Raw genomic sequence first — 17588 nt, forward strand, 5'->3', positions numbered from 1 at the left:
GAAATCTGAAATCCAAAATGCTCCAAAATCCGATACTTTTTGAGTGCTGACATGATGCTCAAAGGAAATGTTCAACCTGGTTATTGCAAATATTCCAAAATCTGAAAAAATTCAAAATCCAAAACATTTCTGGTCCCAAGCATTTTGGATAAAGGATCAACCTGTAGTAGTTTTTGTACCAGCAACACTTGGAGGAGAAAAAGAGAAAAGTCAGGAACTCTCATGGTGTAGGTAAAACATGATTTGGGTTTTGAAGAGCAAAGTTGGGATAGGGAGAGGATAAAAGAAAGGGAATTCCAAGTGAGGGGAATATGTCCAGAGGTAAGAATCATCAGGACCTGTTTATAGGATAGTGAGAGTTTGTGTAGGAAAGAGCTGGTTAGACAGTACCATATAATTAAGGGCCTTGATGCAGCAGGAAATAGAGTGCCAGGAAAGGTTTTTGAACAGGAGAATACTGGAATTAGAAGCGTTCTAAGAATTCCACATACGTCTTATCTGAAAAGACTCTAGAATATTTTTTGCTAGAATACATCCAACCTACCAATAGGGACCTTATAAGGACTCACACTCACTATTACAAAAGGATGATCAATGAGCTTATAAAGAAATGTTTTTGGAAATGGAAACAGACATTTCAATAAAGGACAACTCTCACTTACAAAGATTGTCTAAGCTCCACTGGGCACAGAAACCCACTTGACGTTTCAGATAATCAGGATCATCAGCCCAGGACTCCAATGTGACAAGCCGGTTGCTAATACTGGACTCAGAAATAGTCAATTTATTTTCACCTGTTTGGAAAGATGTAATCCTTGAATTAACAATGAAAGAGTAGGATGATGTGCTGGGTAGATTAGTGGTGGTAAGGAATGAGAAGAAGCAATTAGAGAACTGAAAGACTAGAATGGACTTCCATTAAAGGTTCTAGGGATGACATAGCTTTGACTATTTTCTTGAAGTAGCAATTTCATATCAGCCAGTCACGGTGGCTCACACCTTTAATCCTAGCGCTTTGGGAGGCCGAGGTGGGAGGATCACTTGAGGCCAGGAGTTAGAGACCAGCCTGAGCAAGAGCAAGACCCCATTTCTACAAAAACTAGAAAAATTAGCTGGGTGTGGGGTCTCGCACCTATAGTCCCAGCAACTCGAGAGGCTAAGGTGGGAGGATCGCTTGAGCCCAGGAGTTTGAGGTTGCAGTGAGCTATGATGATGTCACTGTACTCTAACCCAGGTGACAGAGCAAGACCTTGTTTTTTTTTCAAAAAAAAGTAATCATGGTTACCAAGTTTTGATTCTTAGGTGAGAAAATCCTTGCCTTTGACCCTGTTATACGTCACTAGCCTTAAAGTGTCTATCCAGGCAAAAACAGAATATATGCCTGTCTGATGGAGTTCAAAGTGTAGCCTCATCCGGTAACTATGAAAAACAAGATTTTTAACAACCCATGCAGAAGATCATTAGTGCAAGGAGTCACTATACCTACTTGTCTGTGCAAACTTTTCCAGTGCGATAAGTGCAAAAAGCATGACTGTGGGGTGGGACTGTAACTTCTGAAAGACAATAAAAGATAAAAAAAAAAAAAATCATTCCCCTGCAGAGGTGGCAAGTTATCAATTTCATCTTCAGCCCAATATGTACTAGATTTTTGGGGAGCAGTAAGGAAAGTTTAACTCATTCAAGTTTCAGTTATTCCTTTGGCTAATAATGTTAGTAATACAGAACCAAGACAGAGTCTCTTAATCTTATATTTTTTTTCTTGAAGTCACTGGGTTAATTTATAGATTTGGAAATTCTAAAAGTATCTCGTAAATACACTGTGTTATTTTACTTAGTAACATTTATATTAGGGCTTTGTTATAGAAGAATATTGATTCTTACATTCATTTAAGCAAGCCAAACAGAAACTTAGAATGGTAAGCTAAACATGACCTTTTATTCAGAACCCTAAAAAGAACCATTCATCACTACCAAGCTCCAAAATTTTAAATAATGAAATTAGCAACTAATGACTTAGTTTTTAACCTGTTCCCTAAAAGCAATTCTACAAATGCTGATGGTAGATGGGAGAGAGCAACAAGTGAGCTCTTTTAGTTACATTTAAGTTGTTCTTATCACATGAGTTCCCAATTAAAGAAAGGTCTGTTTGTTTAACACCAAGTCTTCTCATAGCTGTGCTTTCCCACAGCTGTGTCAGGAGCCACCCGAGGAGCTCTAGAACATCACATGAGATTCCCGCTCACTTCCCTGGTGCCCACCTAAGTTCTGAAACCTCATATAACCACTGTCCTCCCCTGCTGCCACGCCTGTTCAGCATCCTATTTCTTCCCATATCCATTCTCAATCTTTCCGCCTGGCTTCTCAGGCCCTGAACCCTCTCCACCTGGCTACTCAGTCTGTGGGCCTCCTATCTCTGAACACTGTCTTCTCTGACCAGACAGTTCTCTGTCTCCGGGCTTCTGCCTTAGCCGAGAAACAAAACAAAACATTTTTTCCTCCTCTGGGCACGATCAAATCCTAACCTCATGGCATGGCCCAGCTGAAGGTCCACCTGCGTCAGGAGTCTGTCTTTCATACCTGTCCCAGCTCTCACCACCTACACCACTCATCTCCCTCACCTTCTCTCAGGTCCTATGGCACTTAGTCTGGACCAAGTCATTTGCCCTTGAGAACGTTCTGTCTTAAAATAGAGGCTAATTGTCCTTGTCGAAGTAGTTTTGTTCCCTAAGCTAACCAGTACAATGAATGAAGGCAAAGGATTGTCATACTACTTCTATATTCCCATAGTGCTCACTTAGAGTAGTGTATAAGTGTTTTAAGCACATATCAAGCAGGTACTGAAAAATAAGGTCTTTCAGATCAGAGTTTTGAAAAAGGCCAATGCTCATTAGGCTTACAAAAATAACTTCAAGAAATACAGACCACTCAAGACTGCAGTCTAGTGCTATGCGAGATCTGAAGGCATAGCCTCAGCAAACCACAAGCTTTACAGACAATATATTAAATACTCCAGAGACAACAGTTTTAAGAGCAGTAGCAGTGAGGGGGAGAGCGGGAGGATTAGAGATTTATATACACTGGGAATCTGACCTGATGGTCTCCTGGCTTGTAATGCCATGTAATTTTGTTTCCACTGTGGACGTCCCTATTATTACTTGGCAGACTCTAAGGACACACAAAAAAGCCAATCATAGCAACTATGTTAAGACTAAATTTAAAACCAGACCAACTCAGCTGTTTTTGCTTGTAATAAATTCCTATTCTACTCTCTCTTTTTGAAACATAGGAGGAAATAAATACTCAGGAAACACCTGCGAATAGAATTTACAACTGATTCCATTCTCTGTGCCAGTGAATTTGCAGGCAATTTGAGAAAAACGTACAATTCTATATAAGTAAGAATAACTAGCTTTGATGTCTCACTTACCAGACACTGTAGCAAATATTCCAGTATTCCTGGGCTAAGTAAACCTATACTTGCAGGACCTAGACAAATACAACAAACACTTGATATAATTAAAAGTGCCATATTTTTAATCAGTAATAATAAGCAAATTGTTTTGGTAGAACTCTTTACCTTTACAAAGTATTCTCACACACATTATTTTATGCAAGCCTCCTTCTCTGAGGTAGGGAATAGTATTGTCCCCACCTCACAGTTGAGCAACTGAGCCCACAAAAGTGACTAACTCCAGGGCACTTTGGGAGCACATGGCAGAGGTCTGAACCAGCACCCATGGGTTCTGATTTCTAATCCATTTTTTCTTCCACGACACATGGTGTAACTAGCAGAGCTATGCACCTGTACTTTGTTGTTAAGTTTCCTAAAATGCGTAATATTCATAAACAAATTAAATATATGCTTCTCAGGAATTGCTCCAATCTACTTTTCCTCTTCCCTGACTTTGTATGCCTTTATAATCCAGCTAAATTTTATCAAGTGTGCTTGTATATTTATTATATATTATTACATACATGCATACATATATAATCTTTATTTGTTATGCTGAATTTAACTTTTTCCCTTATTCTTAATTTTAAAGGCCGTAAGTACAACTTTTTTCTTTTGAGACACTTCCTTCTGGTGTAGCAGGTTTGATCAGAGACCTGCAGTACAAATTTCCCCTTAACGTCAGACAACTTAAGATCTTCCTCTGTGGAGCAACCCAGAGTTACCTGCTAGTTTTTCGGCCAAGCAGCCTAGGACTGCAGATGTGTTCCTGTGTTTGGCAGGATGGCCTGAGTCTTGGCAAGCTACTTCTCCATTTAAATTGAGAATTTCAGTCAATTTCTGGAGTGCATCCTAAAACAAAAATGTACAAGTGGATTTGATATATATATTACTCAGGTTGTTTTTTCCAGGTTAATTTTCTGAGACTAAAGCTATAACCAGTTGTTAAATAATCTCAGAATGACAACACAAAAATTACATAATGTACCCCAATGATACCATTTTTCATGGGAAATATCTGATCAACGTGAAAAGTTTTCCCACATGAATCGCTGGATTCCATTTCATTTGAAACGTACAGTTGTATCAAATATATGCTAATCTAGAATCATTAAACAGATTAAACCCACTCAGATGCCATTATGATTGATAACGTTAGGGGTTAGTGACATTGAAGTAAAAAGTTACTTTTTAAAAAAAGTTTTACCAAGCAAGAACAAATCCTAATAGTTTTTGAGGCAAAGTAAAACAGAAACCTCATACAAGCCTAGGCAAAGGTCAATTCAACAGTGACTAGGCTGGAGTCTTTTCCTTTCTGTCCACAATGTTTTTCTGTATTGGGCCCAAATGTCTGAGGCTTAAAAAGACAAGTGAAAGATGTCAGAATCCAAATTTAAAAAGATTCCACAGAACATAGGGACTAAGGCAATGAAAGTTTGATACTTTTGCTCTACGTAAGGGATAATCATGGTTACACTGATTTGATAAGACTCAAAAGTGCTTTCCGTTTTTCTTCTTAATAGAAAATATTTTCAAAACTTTTGTTATGAGGAAATTACCTTGAGAAAGATAAGAAAATCAGCTCCACAACTGAACATTCTTTTCTAGCTTCCAAACAAAGATCACCACTTCAGATATAAATGCTTCTATTTTTAACATTTTTAAAATTTTAAATTAAAGCCTTGTAGTAAGCTATTGATAAAGGACATAACAGTTCATTAAAAAAAACAAATTTACATAATGAAATCAATATTGCATAAAACAGACCCCAAACATATAAAGAAGAAATGCATATCAAATGTTCATTGTGGTAATGTATCCTGTACTTAAGTACAGATGATAGTTTCATAAAAGATAAACATTAACTTACTTTAGTGGGTAATGGACATTCATCTAGTAACAATGTTATAACCGCTGGTCCCAGTGGATCTTCCAATGGAATAACTCTAATTAAAGACTGGACAACGTCCAACCATCCTTCATCTAAAAGCAAATCAAGAAGATTATATGATGGAGTCATTATTTTAAAAATGTGAAAATATATAACTTATAAAGTCACACAAGATGACGTCACATTAAAGGAAACACTTTTGGTCTTCATCTGTAGCTTTTATTTATTTAAGTTTATTTTGAGACAGGGGCTCACTCTGTCACCCAGGCTGGAGAGTGCAGCGGTGTGATCACAGTTCAGTGCAACCTTCAACTCTTGGGCACAAGCGATCCATCCTGCCTCAGCCTCCCAAAGTAGGTGGGACTACAGGCATACACCACAACACCCAGCTAATTTTTATTTTCTTGTAGAGATGGAGTCTTGCTGTGTTGCCCAGGCTGGTCTCAAACTTGCGGCCTCAAGCAGTCTTCCAGCCTTGGCCTTCCAAAGTGTTGGGATTATAGGAGTGAGCCACCATGCCCAGCTCGCATCCTACAGCTTTTAAGCAGCTAATATTTGGCATGGACATAATCATCAGTTGCTAGTCAATATGGTGGAGTAAAAAAATCCTAAGTTAGAGGAGTTTGGTGATTTGGGGGCACATTTACTTGGAAAAAAGTTAAGCTATGATCTTGAGTTCTCAAATTATGATTATAGTTTTAAGCATCTTATTTACTACATAGGAGTTAACTGAGAAAACTAAGTATACTCAGCAGTTGGCCTTATTTTCAGAATAATACTTAGGAAACTGAGGAACAAAAAATTATTCTCCCCATTCTAGAACAGTATGGTCAAAGATCTGTTAATGACAAAAAACATTTTTTGGGGGGACAGGGTGGGGTGGCTCATGCAATCCTAGCACTCTGGGAGGCTGATACAAGAGGATTGCTCAATGTCACGAGTTCAAGACCAGCCTGAGCAAGAGGGAGACCCCATCTCTACTAAAAATAGAAAAAAATTAGCTGGGCATGGTAGTGCATGCCTGTAGTCCCAGCTGCTCGGGAGGCTGAGGCAGGAGGATTGCTTAAGCCCAGGAGTTTGAGGTTGCTATGAGCTAGGGTGATGCCACAGCACTCTAGCCTGGGCAACAGAATGAGACTCTGTCTTAAAAAAAAATAAAAATTATTTTTCTAAATTTCAAGTGAGATAAAACCATCACTCAGAGGTGTATCTATATATTCAGGATATAATATAAATTGTCTATTAAACTTGTACAGGGAAAGCTCCATACACTAAGGGCTTTTTTCTTTGTTATGTATGCTAAGTATTTCTGGAATCTTTTATCTTACAAAAAAAAAAAACAAAGCAGCCACATTTTTTCACTATTATTAATTCATTAGAAAGTGTTAAAAACTTTAAAAATACCTGTTTCTGCCATTTCGTGTAATGTAATCATTGAATAGGGAGGTTCCTGATCACTGAAAAAAAACATTTAAGACATTAAATTTGAGGAAATGACAAATGACAATTCCAAATAAAAATTCAACCTGGGAGTATGTGAGTAGAAAGATAAAGAAGAAAGGAACACAGATAAGTGTGGGCAAAGAGATGGAGGAGACAACCTGACCTACAACCTGTAAAGACCAGTGCATACACCACATCTGCTCATTTCCACGGTCACTGCCCATGATGGTCCACAAACACAGGTAGGTACAAGCAAGGACCACCATGTGGCTTGAGGTGAAAGCACAGGACTAAAACTGGAGATGAGAGCCTATTCTCAGTTTTACGTCTTGAGGCCAACGCCAACTGAGACAGGCCAAGAAGGTCAATATCATCTTCCTCAGACTTACTTCAAAGACATGCCCAGAAGGGAGATGACAATCTCATCTGAGGACTTAGGGAAGCAAGAGCCTACATAAACATCTTCATGTTAAAGTTTTCTTCTGGGAAATATCACTCCATGCATATACTTTGTAAAATGGTATTAGAACAAAACAAAACTTAATTAAGGATCTGTTTAATATCCTACACATTGCTCTAAAAGTGGCATTAGATACCTTAATTCAGTGGGTTTTCAAACTGTGATCCCAGAAATCTTAAGGAAGTGCTTCAGGGGAAGGTCAATAATGAAATATTTGATAAATATGTCAGTGAAACAATGATAATTCTAATTGCTTAAGAACTCACCATTATTTGTTTATTTGTGGGTCTCTGTTTTACTGTGGAAAAAAACCCATAAAAACTATTGTCTTAAGTATTTAACCCTCAGAATCACCTTGTGATATGAGAATTACTATGTTCATTTCAGGTACTCATCAGGTGCTGGCTGTCTGATATAACCTGTGGCCTTGCATAGGGGAAAATAGTTTTTAAAAAAAATTTTTTAAAAATGAAAAAAATAACTGATACCAACATTCCTGAGGAGTGCTCTGACAATAATAAAATTAAGCATGCACATACCCAACAATTCTAGAGAAACTTTTACACAGGTCCATAACTGATGCATATTTGTGCTGTTCACTGCAGTGTTATTTGTAGGAAAAAAATGTGGCAGTAACCTAAGTGACCATCACCAGATGGAAACTAACAAAATATAGTACTTTCAAGCCATACAAAGGAATGATACTCCATAGCAGTCAGAAGCAGTTGTAGATTTACATACAGCAACGTAGATCTCAAAGAATGTGAAGAGAAGTTAAAAACAAAGAAGTTTGTATAACTAAATCAGTTATGTAATGTTTTAAAATCATACACAAAACTCTCTAAATAAATATTATTCCTACAAAAGACATAAACAAACATATAGGGGGCAAATTGGAAGAACATACCTTAAATTCACTAGTATGGTTTCCTACCGATATTTGGAGGTGGGTAGTGAAGAGGACAAGGGGATCAGGGAAGAAAAGAAAAATAATAACATACAACAAAGAGTCAGCAACCAATAAGGAATAGGAGCATCTTGATTCTATACAGAGATAACTTAATGGACACACACACATCCCTACAATCAAAAAACAAGATAAACTCCTTTGTGGAACAGAAACAAAGCAGAAATTTCTGGTGGGAAGCAGGAGCTACAGCCAAAGAGCTAGTGGGCTGTGGGTCAGAAACTGGACAGAGGCGACTAGACCAAAACCTCACCTGTAAAAAGGATGGAACAGATTCACTAAATGAACCTGGGGTAGAGTTCCTTTCCAAATGAAAGGAGCTGAAAAAAGTTATGAATGATAATCTGAGCTACAAGTGGTATAAAGCTGCAAGTCTCCAGTGAGAAAAAGGAAAGAAAGCTATGCAGCAGCAATTGGGCATCTTATAGTGGGGTGGGAACTCAGAGCCATCAATTCCAATTTTAGGTGTAGTCATAGAATGAAGATCCCTGCAAACAGAGACAGAACAGTAAGGGAGAGAGAGGTGGGGTGGGGAGAACACACACATACAAGTGGAGACTAAACTTCTAGCAAGAGGAGGCTGCAAATTAAATCCTAAAGCACATGAAAATAACTAACATTAAGATCATTAACAATCTCAATCTGAGGATAAAGTCACTGCCAAAAATATGCAAAAATAGCACTTCAAAATGATTTTAAAATAAATGTACTTAAGGGAACTATAAGAGGTTATAGGAAGTTAAAAAAACAGATATGAATCAAGAGGAAATGAAAATAATTAGAAATTCTACAAATGAAATAGTTACTAAAATAAAAATCTCAATAGATGGTATAACTCCAGATGTACCATAGTTAAAAAGAAAATTAATGAACTGGAAGACAGTATTAAGGAATTCACTCAGATCATAGCAGAAGCATTATTCAGAGATAATGGCTGAGAAATTTCCAGAACTGAAGAACATGACTTTAGATTGAAAGTATGTAGGATTAAAATTAGACAACAAAAAAATAAGAAAAAAAAACTTTGTCTAGATGAAAAGAAAGCTGGATATAGAGGTGACAGGCTGCAAATAGGCAATTTATTTCAAAATAGAGTTGTGGAAACTAGAAACCAACACCATGAAACGCTTCCCTACGGCAACTCTCTCACTATGGCATTAGGAACAGTGCTCTTCTCTCTGATCAGTGTCATCCTTTCCTAAGTAAACAAGTAGCAAGAAGAGGACCATAATTCAGACCATTTTATAATTGCAATTATCAGCATATATCCATTTAAGTATATTCTTACTAAGCCCACCTGTCCCAGTTATCTTTCACGTTTGGTTTTAATGGCCTTATACACTTTATAGGTTAGAAAATTCTCCTGCAATACCTTCTAAAAAACAAGCTATACATCCATGTTTATCAACTGTCTGAATTGTTTTACCATTATCTTCTCCAACAAGTCCCTTCCACATTTGCTCCATACCTTATTTTTCCATTCTCAGAAGAGTTATATACCTACAATTCAGTAAAAAAGAGGTTTAAGGGTAAAAGTTACCTTGTTATTCAAATGTACAACACTTGCCTCTTGTAACTGAATCATGTGCTTTATCAACAAGGTCACTTATAATTTGTAACATTTTCCAGAACTTGAAAATAAGGCTCCTAACTTTACTCTCATATTCCTTTAATCAGTCACTTTCAAAATATGGCAAAGTCTATTTTGCACCTGTTTTTCCGATGGGCTTAAATTAACATTGTTTGCCGTTTACTTCCTTATTTGGGAAGTACAACTTTTCATTCCAATTTTACAGTATGAGGAAAATAAAAAAATTATTCTTGTTGAAGACTAACAAATGCTCCAGTGTTTCATGGAAGAGTTTAATATAGTTCTAAGGATTTGTTTGTATGCGTAGGTACACCCTGTTTTATGTTATAATTCTTGAGGCACTAAACAAAACTGGGTTTTTATAAATATGACTATCAAATATTTGTATTCTTAGATTTATTAGCAGGGCCTGAAGCAAAAAAAACCAAACAAACCCAAAAATAACTTTTTAAAAAATACTACCATCTATCAAGCAATTGTTATGTACAAAGCTATGTATTAGATGCTTTATATATATTATCTCATGATAATCCTTATAAGTATATTCCTCATTTATAGATGAGGAGTCTGAGGTTTAAAGTAATTTACCCAATGTCATGCAGGCCAGAATTTGAACGTGGGTCCATCATGATTCTAAAATTTGTGCTCTTAATTACTGAACTATGTACTCTTTTTTTTTTTTTTTTTTTGAGACAGAGTCTCACTCTGTTGCCCTGCCTAAAGTGAGTGCTGTGGCATCAGCCTAGCTCACAGCAACCTCAAACTCCTGGACTCAAGCGATCCTCCTGCCTCAGCCTCCCGAGTAGCTGGGACTACAGGCATGTGCCACCATGTCCAGCTAATTTTCTCTATATATTTTTAGCTGTCCATATAATTTCTTTCTATTTTTAGTAGAGACGGGGTCTCACTCTTGCTCAGGCTGGTCTCGAACTCCTGAGCTCAAACAATCCGCCCACCTTGGCCTCCCAGAGTGCTAGGATTACAGGCGTGAGCCACCGCGCCCGGCCTGAACTGTGTACTCTTAAGTTAAATGTTTTTTCAACTTGAACAATGCTCTTTGATGTCACTGTTATTCATTCTGAGGTTTAGTACTTAGAATTAGACAAAACAGGTACAGCTGTGCCTTGCAGTTTAAACTGACAAGCTCCCTAAATGGATCTAAGAGAGCCAAATAAGGGATATAAAAAAAGGAGGGAGATGGAAATTCTCCTTGACCTTTGTCCTTACATTGCCAACAGAAGTTGCATGCAGCCATGTTCTTGGTAAAACAACTTATCTTGAATCTCTGGTCAGTGGAATAGATAGGCAAGTAGACTAACAGTGAGTCTTCACAAAACCATTTCCTACTGGAGCTAGCAACACAAACTCACTCCATATTTACTCTATTCCTTAATAAAGATCATAGCTTTAATTAGTGTTTTCTGTGATAGAAATGTTTAGACATTTCCAGATATGAGTAGATGACAGCAAATAAAAACATCAAACCTTGTAATTTACTATGCCATCAGAGGAGAAATAAAATATTTTCCCTTGCCCTACGAGTACAAGGCTTGGTGACTATGTCCTAAATGAACTGAAGGAGTCCAAAAGTCATGGTTCCTGGCAGAACCCTTTCCATTACACTGGAGGTGACTGCGAGTCTGATACTTACTTATCTACAAGTGTTCGTATTACTGCCAGTGTGTCTAGCACTAGCCCATCCACATTTTGTTTCTTTCTCCTTGGCTCATGTGGTCCTCGACCCCTCCTTGGTGGCCGAACAGGGTCCCGGGGTTGACTCCTCGTGTCAGCAGTGGGTACTGCACTGTTCTCAGACTGTTGCTGCTGGGTGTCAACACTGTCTTCTGCTCCACTGTCATCTCGGCAGATACAGGAATTACCCATGGTAGTAGTGGCACCTCTAGTCCCCAGGAAGTGGGCTATGTGCTCCTCAAGAGTCAACAGCAGACCCTGGCCAAGGCTTCTGCTTGCTAAGAACACGGCCCAACCAAAGACGATCATTTAGATAGTTTTGAGTTTTCCAAGTACTGTTTCCATAACCTGGGGTTGAGGAACTTGCATCCTATTTGTTTTTAGTAACTGAATGCTGAAGAAAGTTTGAGAGTTTATCTCCAACATTATCAACTGCAGGGAATCCTGGTCATCCAATGGCAGTTCTAAAATAAAACAAGAAAAAGGAAAATGAATAAAAGGATTTTGGGCCACTCAATTATTCATCCTTGATTTTATAGACATTAGGATTCCAATGAAGAATCATCTTTGGTTATTTTTATAGGATTCCAACACAAAGAAGTATCTTTGGAAACAGAATTATAATAAATAATTCCTTTTTTGTCATTATATTAATAAGTTGATTGCTAAACCATATCTTGTAAACCACAGGAGTTTTATTCATTTTTAGTTTTTTTATAACTAATTTTTTAAAAACATATGTAGTTTTCCCTATCTATACAGAAATACATTAGAAGAATGTGTATGACTTTTTCAAGGACTCCCTTTATGATAAAAAATGAATTGTCTAACCAGGTAGAAACAGCAAAAAAAAAATTGTCTTTATTATATATATGGGAAATATAATATTTCAAATAAAATATCTAATGACAGAACAGATGTTTATTGTTTAAAAAAAGTTATGATACAAATGTGATAGCACCAGAAGAATAAAAGGATAGAATGTTCCACTTAAATTACTAAAACTACATAGATTTCCCAACTGGAGTTTCAAGAACTTACAGAAATCACATAAGTTGTTACAATGTTTTTCTGTTGTGTAAGCAAAATTCTTGTTTTGGGAAAGGCAAATTAATATCACAAAGTTACATTTTCACAATGATCAGTTTATTGCACAGTATGTCTGCTACAAAGTTCAGAATAAGATGCTCCAATTATCTTTGTCTGAAAATACTGACTAAGCACCTTGTGCCAGGCACTACGGCTGGGCTAGGTTAATAAAAACAAACAAGGGATAGTCTCTGCCCTCCAGAAATTCACGGATGGCCATTCTCATCACACAGTATATTTATCATCAAAAGACCCAATGAAAGAACTAGCTCTTCATTAAGCTGATAAAATCTGGTTAGATTCTAGAAAGAAGTAAAGATCTGGAAGCAAGAGCCTGACATGGGCTGGTGACAAAAAGGCAAAAAAACATGCCATCTGGAGACTAGGCAACATAAGGAATAGACCATGCTGGTGTGTAGTCCCTATGCAACATTTGGCCATTTACCATTAATTCCTCATATCCTGGGTATTGTCTCAGGAATAGATATAAATTTTATAATTCAGTGGGATTAGAAGAAAAAAATTACTTCCATTATTCTGGACAGATTTGCAGCAAATTGTTTCCAATATCTTCCCAGTTTAATTAGTACTCACAGGGGAAAAAGAATATGAGACAGATGAAGATCGAAATAGCTAATGCAATATATACAAAGAAGGGGGAGGGGAGAGAAAGGAATGGGGTGATGGAACAAGAGAGGAGAGGCCGGATGTGGTAGCTCATGCCTATAATCTCAGCACTTTGGGAGGCTGGGGTGGGAGGATCACTTGAGGCCAGGAGTTCAAGACCAGTCCAAGCAACATAGACCCCATCTATACGAAAAATTTAAAAATTAGCCAGGTGTGGTGGCATGTGCCTCTATTCCTAGCTACTCAGGAGGCTGAGGTAGGAGGATCACTTGAGCCCTGCGGTTTGAGGTTGCTGTGAGCTAGGCTGATGCCACAGCACTCTAGCCCGGGCAACAGAGTAAGACTTTGTGTCAAAAAAAAAAAAAAAAGTTTGTTGAATCTCAAATTCTTAAACTTCATATTCTATCCAAAAAGTTTTTCCTAAGAATTATATAAGCTGAATATAGAATAATTAATCTATGTAGATTTCCATTTAGTACAAGGTAACTGGAAGATACCCAATACATGCAGGTATTTTTAAAAATCTGACTTAATTTGGAGGTGAAAAGACAAAAATTAAGTTTTTTCATTTTCAAATTGAACTAAAGTGTATCTCAAGTCAATTTCTTCCAATAGTCATTTTCCTTAAATGACCCAGAAAATTATGTCAGCTATAAAATTTGTCAGAGGAGGAAATGGAGTTTAAAAAAACAAGTTTTGAAATACTTTAAAGCCAAAGACTAAAAAAAAGGGACCAGCTGCAAAAACCAGGTGTAAAGAAGAGGTTAATTAGGTGGAAGAAGTTGTAAGGCATTTCACAAAGGAAAGCCTATGAAGCATACAGGGAAAAACACAAGAGCTGTTGCCTTTAAAGAATTTCTGAAATGCCACAGAATACTCTTCAGTGTTACAGCCACAGCCAGGACACATAAATGAACAAAGTACACAATCTTTCAGATTTATTAAGCACTAAAAATGTATAGCTTTTCATTTGGAAATGGTTGTCACTCATGATACTTTTAACAGAGAAGTTGTGACTGCTATAGGCAAAAGATAGAGTGAAAGCTAAACAATTGCACTTTAGACAACTTTGTTTTATCTCATTAATAAAAAAAGCATTATGTGGCCCAAGGACTATTGTTTTAAGATAGTGATACTCAGTTTACAGATTTTACATAGGCTGCTAGGCCACTGTGGGCACCGTACCCAGGTTCTGCAGTCAGACAGACCTGGGCACAAGTCCTAGCCCTGCAATATTTACTGCTATGCATCCTAATTAACCTGACTGTTGACACACTTTAAAAAATGATGATAGTAATAGCTCTTACCTCACAGTACTACTGTGAGGATTAAATGAAATAGTGCATGTAATAAACATGGCACAGTGCCTGACACTTTAACTGGATCCAAAAATGCAAGATGTTATTATAAAATGAGCACGTATCAAACTAGAAATAACTAAATAACCTGGGAGGATGACTTTGGAGTAAGACTTAAGAATACTAAGAAAACTAAAGAATTTATCTTTTATAGAATTCATCTACCCTGAACAAAAATAATTTTTACTTATCTATAATCTACACATATCTACACTTTTAGATAAAGAACATGGGGAGGTATTGTAGTTTAATAATCCCATAGGTGGCATTAGAATTGCTTATGGTACTTATTAAAATGCAAATCCTTGGTTCCATTCCAAATAGCCAGAATTTGAATTTCTAGGATTCGGGGCCCAAATTTGTGTTTTCTTAAAAGCTCTTCAGATGATTCCGATGGTGGCCATGTCTCGAAATCACTGTGTGTAGAACCTAACACAAAACCTGGCACGGCAGGCAGGCCCTACTGACTGAATTAAGGGGCAATTTGAAAAACTAAAGAGCGATTTTTCTGGGGTCAAAAATGTTAATCTCCCTTTCCAGAAAAATGAACTAAGACTATCTTTGAATGTAGTCCTTTGGAAAGGTCAGCCAAAATAACCATCAGAATACAGTTATATACATTAGTGATATGTACAGTGTATGAGACACAATGAAAAAAAAATGCTGTATATATTTCCCACCAGATCCACCCTATGAAGCATCAGATAAACCTAGATGGTACCCTGCTTCTGGGTAGTATCATCCAGGGTAGATAGACTGAGTGGAATGGAAAATGAGATTATGTAAAGGCAACACAATCTATAATACCTGTATACTTTGCCTTAACTTTGAAGACTACTCAACATTAGCTGGTGAAGTCAACTTTGAGATTAAAAAAAAAAGCCAGTCACATAATCTTATAGATGAATGTTGCATCTGCGTTGGTGGCAATCATCAACTGATTTAATGATAATTTTTATCACTGGATGCCATTGCTTAGTAGAAAGACTTTTCTCACCATCTAAATAGCAATGCTTTTTAAATCATTAGAGTCTCAATAACGATTTTGCTGCAAGAGCATAATTATAATCAAACATCTCCTTTGAAAATCTATTTCTCTTAAGTGTGGTATTATTACTTTTGATCCTTGCCTTTTTAAAAAACAAACTAAACACTATTCTCTCCATTCTCTAATCTATCATGTATGATTAGATTTTCACATTTTATATTTTTTAAAGCTGTTCTGAGACAAAAAGTCATCAAACTTGGGGGTCTTGATAAGTTTAGTGTTAAAGCAGTGAGGTTCTGTTCCTCACTGTCAGCACAAAACACAGACATCTACCATCATAAACAGCTCACCACAGAGACATCTGGCCAACTGGTCTAACCCTCTCTAACAAATGGTCCAGGAATCAATGATTCATCTCTTCAAATATTTGCTTGCATTCAGTCATAATACAGAGCAGTGAGAAAGAACATTTTTTTCCCCTGAAAATAAGACTTCAGGATTATGCTGCCAAGAAAGGAAAAGCTGGTTAAATGAATGACCATAAGGAAGGAAAAGCAGACTTTGGGCACAAAATTACTATAGCTGTAATTTTCACCTCATCATTCCAAAATAGTGATAAAGGATGCAGCATTTTTTCCAACCCTCCCCCACGAAAGGCTAAATTGAATAGCATGAACAGCAACAATATATAACACACTGGAAATTTTAGTGATTTTCTCACATCAGAAAATGTTTTCAGATTTTTCCCTAAGACAGTGAATGCATTAAAGCCATAGCTTCCAGTGTCACACTATTCCCCTCTCCCAACACTCTATTATGAAAAATTTCAAACAGAGCAAAATTGAAATTCACTATAAACAGTGAACATTATATACCCATTACCTACATTCTACCATCAACATTTTATTAATACTGTATTTGTTTTATCACATGTCTAGCCATCTCTATGTCTACCATCAATCCATCTAATTTTTAAAATATATTTCAAAGTAAATGGCATGTATCACTGTACTTCCCCCTAAATAATTCAGTATGCATATCACTAACTAGACTTCAATAATTTTAGAAGTTTAAATTTACATATAATAAAATGTGCAGATCTTACTGATAAATGTGCTTTTTGTCAAATGCATACACCAGTATATTCAAACCCTCAAGACAGAGAACATTACCAACATATATTTGCTTTAAAAATATCCTGCAGGACACCCCTAAGATCATAAGTTTCTTACTGAAGATTGTGTTTAAATGGAGAAAACTTGGAAGTCAAGAAGACTAATTATTTGGTACTGCAATAAGTAGATAAGTACATATATATCAAGAGTACACTTTCTAGTTGAAACAGAAACTACCTAAAGATGTTTTAACAAGAGTGTTTCTATCTCAAGACTCTAAAGCATGTGGTATTTTGTTGGGGGGAGGAGAGAAGGGAGAAGATTGTAAAGTATTTGGTTGGAATTTCACTTTTCCCCCAAAAGGAAAGGTAGCCTTGATAAGGTGTTTTTACGTATCACCCGGGTGTCCAAAACTATCTATGTGCAGTGGCAGTGGGCATTTGAGGTTTAAGTCACACGGTATGATTATCCCCTGGATTGTAACCTTTAAGCATTTTGGGAAAAGCACTGGATGATTCTGATACTTCTCTTATGCACCAAGGATCTTTAAGAAAGTACACCTTTAAAAGTAGATAATTTTTCTGGCTGAACTGTTACGAAAAGAGTATCTGGAAAAAACTTCCCCTAAAATGTTGAGAGCTCTTTAACCTAGTAGCAGTGGCATCTGTGGTCAGGTGAACCATTTGCCAGAAAGAATTACAATACATTCCTGACCTGAAACAGTACAAAGGAGAAAGGAGAAATCCTTTTAGCATTCAAAGAATGTATTGAAAAATAAAATTTAGGCCTGGGTTAGAGTAAGGAACTTCCAGAAGCAAATAATAGTAAAAAAAGGAGAAGTAAATAATCCCTGCCTAAAGACTCAAGGATTGAAAAATTTGCCTTGGAGCCAAAAGGAAATACTAAGGAAAAATTG

The 17588-nt window shown here is 36.9% G+C and overlaps 1 protein-coding gene across 4 annotated transcripts in view; it reads right to left on the bottom strand.

The window, feature by feature from the left end:
• The window catches only part of RSPRY1 (ring finger and SPRY domain containing 1), a 36939-nt gene that overhangs the window by 14639 nt on the left and 4712 nt on the right, over window positions 1-17588 (bottom strand). For all 4 annotated transcript variants that reach the window (XM_045533656.1, XM_045533655.1, XM_045533658.1 and 1 more), the window contains 7 exons: window positions 11455-11959; window positions 6747-6799; window positions 5322-5434; window positions 4177-4303; window positions 3428-3486; window positions 1487-1553; window positions 663-794 (listed from right to left, as the gene is read on the bottom strand). In XM_045533656.1, coding sequence (XP_045389612.1) covers window positions 663-794; window positions 1487-1553; window positions 3428-3486; window positions 4177-4303; window positions 5322-5434; window positions 6747-6799; window positions 11455-11804 — 901 coding nt within the window. In that variant the 5' untranslated portion in view covers window positions 11805-11959. The remainder of the gene's footprint in view (window positions 1-662; window positions 795-1486; window positions 1554-3427; window positions 3487-4176; window positions 4304-5321; window positions 5435-6746; window positions 6800-11454; window positions 11960-17588) is intronic.

The sequence above is a fragment of the Lemur catta genome, chromosome 20 (assembly GCF_020740605.2).
Source record: "Lemur catta isolate mLemCat1 chromosome 20, mLemCat1.pri, whole genome shotgun sequence".
NCBI lineage: Eukaryota > Metazoa > Chordata > Mammalia > Primates > Lemuridae > Lemur > Lemur catta.